This window comes from Formica exsecta, unplaced genomic scaffold (genome assembly GCF_003651465.1).
Source record: "Formica exsecta isolate Colony F162 unplaced genomic scaffold, ASM365146v1 scaffold34, whole genome shotgun sequence".
NCBI lineage: Eukaryota > Metazoa > Arthropoda > Insecta > Hymenoptera > Formicidae > Formica > Formica exsecta.
Window position 1 is genome coordinate 707,581 of NW_021850653.1, and position 8,149 is coordinate 715,729.

Below are 8,149 nucleotides of genomic sequence, written 5' to 3' on the forward strand. Positions count from 1 at the left end.
TTAATTTACGAGAGATTAATCGCGAGCGACGATAAATCTCTTTGAAGCGAATCGAAAACTTAGCGTTTCGTCAACGAGCGTACGAACGAAAAAAGCGAGCGACTTTTCTTGCGAGAGTTTAAACGATATTATAACACACTGTCTCGGAAGGAGCTCACGATCGAGTGCGCCCGGCGGTTCCCCGAGAGAACTTTTATACAAACGTTCTTTAGCTAGTTCTAGAAGTTTCTAAATGTTTTTCGCGAAAGATTGAGCCTGCTGTTGTTGTCGATGATTATTGAAAATTGAACGTTGTTATTTGTTACATATTGTTATTTAGGCTCTCCCGGGTGACCGCTGCGTGGCCCGCATTAATAGGCACGAGCGATGCCGCGGGCCTGGCGCGATTCGCGTAGCGCCGCTGTTGGATCGCGCTCCTATTTGTCGCGCGCCGGGCGACGCGCGTGATGGCTGCTGACGCGCCAAATTTCGAGCGCGGTTAATCGGCGCTTTATTGTAGTGGTCGTTATCGCGGCTAATTGCTATTAGTAATTATTTTGAGTTCGATTTCGAACAATTATTTAAATCTGTCATTTATCGACGTAATTACATTATATATAATCAATAAAATCATCAATTAAAAAAATATCTCGTTTAAATCATATGATTGAAAACTTACAGTTCACCCAGAAGTACCACAACGCACAGGAAAAATCAATAACATGGAGAAATTCGATGCAGAATATTTTGATATTTCCTTCGATGAAGTTGCTATGATGGATCCTATGGGTAGGATGTTATTAGAACATACCTATGAAGCTATTATCGATGCAGGAGTAAATCCGAAAGATATACGTGGGACAAAAACTGGAGTTTTTATCGGGGCATGTTTTTCTGAATCGGAAGAAAACTGGATTTACGAAAAACATCAGGTATTTAAAATATTAAGTGCGATCAAGAATCAAGCTCGAATGCATTAATCATAATTATGCAGTAATTATAAAAATTTTAACAGATAATGTTTTTATACATATCTAATCAAACAAAAAAATTTTTTTATATTAAAACATATTTGTAATAAGCAAACAAATTTTCTAAGCAATCAATGTATATGCATTAGATATCTGGTCCTGTAATTGTTGGATGTAGCAAGACTATGCTGGCAAATCGAATTTCTCAATGGTTGGATATAACAGGACCGTCTTACACAATCGATAGCGCTTGCAGTTCAAGTCTTTTTGCTATGGAACGTGCTTTTAGAAGTATGCAATCGGGGGAGTGTGATGCCGCTATTGTCGGTGGTGCAAATCTCTGTTTGAATCCTCTTATATCCTTGCAATTCACGCGACTAGGTATTTCTGTTTATATTAAAAAAATTATAAATTTATAATATAGGAGATTCTTATACATATATAAATCTAAACAATTTAAAGAAATATACTTATAAATATATTCCAATATATATTATGATTCATAACTGTTACGTTCTAGGAGTTTTATCGCCTGATGGAATTTGTAGATCTTTCGATGAAAACGCAAACGGTTATATGCGTAGCGAAGCAATCGGTATAGTATACCTGCAAAAGGCAAAAAAAGCTAAGAGGATTTATGCAACCGTTGTGTATACCAAGATAAATTGTGATGGATATAAAGAACAAGGCATTACTTTCCCGTCTAGCAAAATGCAAGGAGCTTTGCTTCAAGAATTTTACGATGAATGTGGTATATCATCGTCTTGTGTAGATTATATGGAAGCTCATGGTACCGCTACCAGAGTTGGCGATCCTGAAGAAATTAACGCTCTCGAAAAAGTTATCTGCAAGGATAGGAAGACTCCTTTGTTAATTGGTTCTGTCAAGTCAAACTTGGGTCACTCTGAGGCTTCTGCAGGTTTATGTCAAATTGCTAAGGTAATGATATAGTTATGCAATGTAATAATGTTCTATTAATTTATGGTGTATATATACATATATTGCATAGGTCTTATATGTAAATTTTTAACTTAAACATAAATAATACTTTCTTCACTTTTATTTTGCTGCCACTGCATACATTTTTTCGATCTGAAATAATTTAATAAAAATTAAAAAAATCTTAGATAAAAATATTTTTTATAAGGTTATAATTGCGATGCAAACCGGTATAATTCCACCGAATGCAAACTTTAAACAAGTACGGAAAAGTGTGAAAGCTCTTGAGGATGGAAGTATACGTGTAGTGAATACTCCAACACCATGGAATCCCGGTTTAGTGGGTATTAATTCGTTTGGCTTTGGCGGGGCCAATTGTCATATTTTGCTGCAATCTAATTTGAAGCAAAAAGTTAATGGAGGAGCGCCAAATGACGATTTACCAAGACTCATTGTTGTATCCGGTCATACTGAACACGCAGTCGAATCATTATTAAATGAGGTACCCAAAACCTTTGTGTTTCAATTCCCCGATAAAAAACATATTTATACAAAATATTTTATATTAAAATCAATAAATAAATTTGTATATTAGATCGAGAATCAGCCGATAGACGTCGAATATATCCGGCTGTTGCATGATCTTCACGCTGACGATATACAAGGTCATCCTTATAGAGGGTACGCAATTATCGAATCTAAAGCATCGATAAAAATGATGAAAGAAATACAACATTATTCAGGTAAAAAAAAGCCGATTTGTTTCGTGTTTTCCGGAATAGGATCGCAATGGCCTGGCATGGGTACGCATTTTACTTTGCATATATATACATATATATATCAAAGAAGCAATATTTTACAATTTATTCAATCTTTACGTTAATAGGTCAAGCGTTACTGCGATTCCCGACATTTTATAAAACTGTAAAAAAGTGCGACACTATTTTAAGGACACGTGGAATGCGCATCATTGATGTATTAACAAGTAAACACGAAGCAATCTTTAACAGTATATTGAACTCGTTAGTTGGTATTACTGTAATGCAGGTGATGAATTATCCATTCTAATTGTCGCGTAAATCATGCAAATTATATAATTTATTCAGAATTTAAGAAAAATGATACTTTACTTTTCTCTTTAGATCGGATTAATCGATCTTTTAAAATCCGTAAATATCGTGCCAGATCATGTTGTCGGTCATTCGATCGGCGAACTCTGTTGCGGATACGTGACTGGTAATTTTACAATGGAACAAGTGCTTCTCTCCTCGTATTATATAGGATTGGCGTTGAGTGAAACAAAAATAGTTCATGGCGCCATGGCGAACATTGATCTTAGTTATGAAAATGCTAAGAACATATGTCCATGGAAATTGGAAAATTTGATTTTATGGCTAATAATATATTGGACTTGTCAGTTTTTTCAAAAGGTATTACATTTTACAGCGTTATGTTGGACAACTTATTCTCGGCTACAAAAGAGCAAAGAATGGTATTGAATAAGTTCCTAGTCAATGGCCTTATTAGCGGAGCCATTAAGCCAATCAGCAGAAAAGTTTTCCAAAGAGACGAAATTGAGTCTGCATTTAGATACATGGCAGCTGGAAAGCATATAGGAAAAGTAAGTCAATAATTATTAATTAAAATGATTTGTAATTGTACTTGATTTAATTGTACTTTCTATCAAGAGAGGCAGCACATTGTAACATACAATAGATTTTATATATCACAATTTCTAGATAATCATAAAAATATATAAAGCTGGCGAATCTATAAGCGCACCTATTCCGGCACTTCCACGTTATTATTGTATGATCAACAAGACATATGTCATTTTCGGTGGCTTAGGTGGTTTCGGTTTAGAATTAGCCGATTGGTTGATTATTCGAGGCGCCGAGAATCTTGTGCTTGTCTCGCGCACAGGAATAAAGAACGGATATCAGCAAATGAAGATTGACTTGTGGAAATCTTATGGAGTGAGGATATTGATCTTATCGAACCTTGATGCGTCAAACGTCAATGATTGCGAACGTATATTGAAAACAGCGGAAAAGCTAGCGCCAGTAGATGCTATATTTAATCTTGCTGTGCTGTTAAACGATAAGATTTGCCAAAATCATACCGTAGAGACATTCCAAGTGCCATTTAAAGCAAAAGCTTGGGCGACGAAGAATTTAGATCGTTTGTCTAGAAAGATTTGTCTCCAGCTTCGACACTTTGTTGTGTTTTCCTCTGTTTCCTGCGGCAGAGGCAATGCCGGACAGAGCAATTACGGCATGGCAAACTCTGTTATGGAAAGAATTTGTGAGAGAAGAGTGCAAGAAGGTTTACACGGATATCGGAAATTCGCGCGACACCAGTTTCGAGCAAATGATATTTCGACAGACCGAGGGTCGCGGTGTAGATCTCGTATTGAACTCATTCGCTGAAGATAAACTTCAGGCTTCTATTCGTTGTCTTGCGAGAGGAGGGCGTTTCTTGGAAATTGGAAAATTTGATTTTATGGCTAATAATATATTGGACTTGTCAGTTTTTTCAAAAGGTATTACATTTTACAGCGTTATGTTGGACAACTTATTCTCGGCTACAAAAGAGCAAAGAATGGTATTGAATAAGTTCCTAGTCAATGGCCTTATTAGCGGAGCCATTAAGCCAATCAGCAGAAAAGTTTTCCAAAGAGACGAAATTGAGTCTGCATTTAGATACATGGCAGCTGGAAAGCATATAGGAAAAGTAAGTCAATAATTATTAATTAAAATGATTTGTAATTGTACTTGATTTAATTGTACTTTCTATCAAGAGAGGCAGCACATTGTAACATACAATAGATTTTATATATCACAATTTCTAGATAATCATAAAAATATATAAAGCTGGCGAATCTATAAGCGCACCTATTCCGGCACTTCCACGTTATTATTGTATGATCAACAAGACATATGTCATTTTCGGTGGCTTAGGTGGTTTTGGCTTAGAATTAACCGATTGGTTGATCATTCGAGGCGCCGAGAATCTCGTGCTGATTTCGCGCACAGGAATAAAGAACGGATATCAGCAAATGAAGATCGATTTATGGAAGTCTTACGGAGTAAAAATATTGATCTTATCGAACCTTGACGCGTCAAACGTCAATGATTGCGAACATATATTAAAAACAGCGGAAAAGCTGGCGCCTGTAGATGCTGTATTTAATCTTGCTGTGGTGTTGAACGATAAGATCTGCCAGAATCATACTGTAGAAACATTTCAAGAGCCATTTAAAGCAAAAACTTTGGCGACGAAGAACTTGGATCGATTGTCTAGAAAGATATGTCTCCAGCTTCGACATTTTGTTGTGTTCTCTTCAGTTTCCTGCGGTAGAGGCAATGCCGGACAGAGCAATTACGGCATGGCAAACTCTGTTATGGAAAGAATTTGTGAGAGAAGAGTGCAAGAAGGTTTACACGGACTGGCGGTTCAGTGGGGCGCAGTAGGCGATGTCGGCCTCGTGGCCGACATGCAAGACGACGATAGGGAAATGGTTATTGGCGGAACTTTGCAACAAAAAATAAGCTCCTGCATCGAGAAACTCGAAGAATTTTTGTTACAAGAACATCCCGTAGTGGGAAGTATGGTTGTAGCTGAGAAGCGTTCGGACGCTTTTGGCGCAAACAATATTGTTGAAACCGTGGCCAATATTATGGGTAAGTTAGTATAGCATAAAAAATTAAGCAATCTAATTAAGTGAATTAATATGATGAAACAAACAAAAATATTGTATGTTAATATAGGTTTGAAGGATTTGAATAATGTGGCTCGTTACACACCATTGCCCGAGCTCGGCATGGACTCGATGATGGCTGTGGAAATTAAACAGACTTTGGAACGAGAGTTTGATGTTTTCCTTACAGCGCAAGATATTCGTTATCTTAATTTTGCGAAACTTATAGAGATGTTTGACAAAGACACTTTGAATGATAAAAATGTCCAAGATGTGAACGAATTGACTGGCATTAAACTGCTCGTTCGTTTGATAGGTAACGATCATCTGATACCCGACGTTTGTTTGGATATGCCAACAAAAAGGAACATGACGAGAAACGAAATATTTCTATTGCCAGGAGTCGAAGGTTGTGGAAATATATTTGATTCGTTGGTACAACAAATCGAAGCTCCAGCAACATGCTTACAACATGGAGTATATCATATCGGCACGGGCTGTACTTCAATAAATGAGATCGCAGATCATCTTTTAAAAGTATGAATCTTATACTTAATTACGGTTGTAGTATCTCATGGAATATTAGAGTAAAATTAATATAGTATTATTTCTCAACGTGTTTTACTATATTTTATAATTTTGTATTTGTTTATAGCATATTTTGAGTAAAAAGAAATTGAATCGAGATTTTACAATAGTGGGTTATTCAATGGGATCATTGATCGCCATTGAATTAGTGCGAAAGTTAGAAGGCATGAATCTTCAAGGCCGATTAGTGCTTATCGATGGCGCACCTGAACAGATGAAAGCAATAGCAAATCATCATTTATCTTTTAACACGATTACTGAACTCGAGAATAATATTTTTTTGGGTATAATGGATACTATACAACCAGCACTTAGTGGAAAGGTATATTATCCATAGACATTTTCTTTGAATGAATTATTTTTTTTTATAAAAATTGCAGTTAATCTAATTTTTGCAGCTTCTTTTGGAGTTAAATAAATGCACCAACTGGAATAAAAAATTAGATGTTTTTATAACTCATGTTCCTTCAACTTATACAAAATTGTCGGTTGACAATAACAAATCTTTATGTACAACAATTTACGAGCGGTTAATCGCTGTTCATGAATATGATGTTACACAATTACCGAAAATTGAAACACCGATAATTCTTTTAAAGCCTATGATACAATCATTGTCTTTTCCTCAGGAAGATTACGGTTTACATAAGGTAATTTGCGTGATGATCATATAAAGATTGCTTCTATAGTAGAGTTACTTTACAGTTAAATAATTTTCAGATTACTAAAGGAAATGTGGAAGTATGTTATATCGAAGGTAATCATGTTACAATGATGGACAGCGATAAAGTTGTCGCTGCGATCAATGGAGAACATATCGAAAGTGTCAGAAAATTAAAGCTAGATATCAGCCGATAGACGTCGAATATATCCGGCTGTTGCATGATCTTCACGCTGACGATATACAAGGTCATTCTTACAGAGGGTACGCAATTATCGAATCTAAAGCATCGATAAAAATGGTGAAAGAAATACAATATTATTCAGGTAAAAGAAAGCCGATTTGTTTCGTGTTTTCCGGAATAGGATCGCAATGGCCTCCTCAGGAAGATTACGGTTTACATAAGGTAATTTGCGTGATGATCATATAAAGATTGCTTCTATAGTAGAGTTACTTTACAGTTAAATAATTTTCAGATTACTAAAGGAAATGTGGAAGTATGTTATATCGAAGGTAATCCACTTTGAATATATATGTATATCAAAGAAGCAATATCTTACAATTAAATTCTTTCAATCTTTACGTTAATAGGTCAAGCGTTACTGCGATTCCCGACATTTTATAAAACTGTAAAAAAGTGCGACACTATTTTAAGGACACGTGGAATGCGCATCATTGATGTATTAACAAGTAAACACGAAGCAATCTTTAACAGTATATTGAACACGTTAGTTGGCATTACTGTAATGCAGGTGATGAATTATCCATTCTAATTGTCGCGTAAATCATGCAAATTATATAATTTATTCAGAATTTAAGAAAAATGATACTTTACTTTTCTCTTTAGATCGGATTAATCGATCTTTTAAAATCCGTAAATATCGTGCCAGATCATGTTGTCGGTCATTCGATCGGCGAACTCTGTTGCGGATACGTGACTGGTAATTTTACAATGGAACAAGTGCTTCTCTCCTCGTATTATATAGGATTGGCGTTGAGTGAAACAAAAATAGTTCATGGCGCCATGGCGAACATTGATCTTAGTTATGAAAATGCTAAGAACATATGTCCACCGGATATTGATATAATCTGCAATATGAGTCATAATACTTGCTCTATAAGTGGGCCAAAAGAATCAGTAACAGCATTTATGACAAAGTTACAGGTGCTTTTATACAGGATGTTCAAAAAAAGTGTTACTAAATATTAGGAGTATGTAGTACTCATAAAAACAAATGAAAAAGTCTTAATAGTAGTACTTCAAAAACCATTTATTGCTGAATTATAAAGCTATCTGTTATTAAATTAATT

The 8,149-nt window shown here is 35.5% G+C and overlaps 1 protein-coding gene across 1 annotated transcript in view; it reads left to right on the top strand.

Moving 5' to 3' along the window:
• LOC115238469 (fatty acid synthase-like) overlaps positions 1–8,149 on the top strand; it is a 21,471-nt gene that overhangs the window by 9,898 nt on the left and 3,424 nt on the right. Inside the window, exons 2-15 of the mRNA XM_029812324.1 lie at positions 661–911; positions 1,100–1,331; positions 1,471–1,889; positions 2,098–2,391; positions 2,485–2,692; positions 2,776–2,936; positions 3,032–3,282; positions 3,336–3,510; positions 3,629–4,070; positions 4,138–4,622; positions 4,741–5,572; positions 5,660–6,126; positions 6,245–6,499; positions 6,576–6,827. Of these exons, the coding sequence (XP_029668184.1) occupies positions 661–911; positions 1,100–1,331; positions 1,471–1,889; positions 2,098–2,391; positions 2,485–2,692; positions 2,776–2,936; positions 3,032–3,282; positions 3,336–3,510; positions 3,629–4,070; positions 4,138–4,622; positions 4,741–5,572; positions 5,660–6,126; positions 6,245–6,499; positions 6,576–6,827 (4,724 nt within the window). The remainder of the gene's footprint in view (positions 1–660; positions 912–1,099; positions 1,332–1,470; positions 1,890–2,097; positions 2,392–2,484; positions 2,693–2,775; positions 2,937–3,031; positions 3,283–3,335; positions 3,511–3,628; positions 4,071–4,137; positions 4,623–4,740; positions 5,573–5,659; positions 6,127–6,244; positions 6,500–6,575; positions 6,828–8,149) is intronic.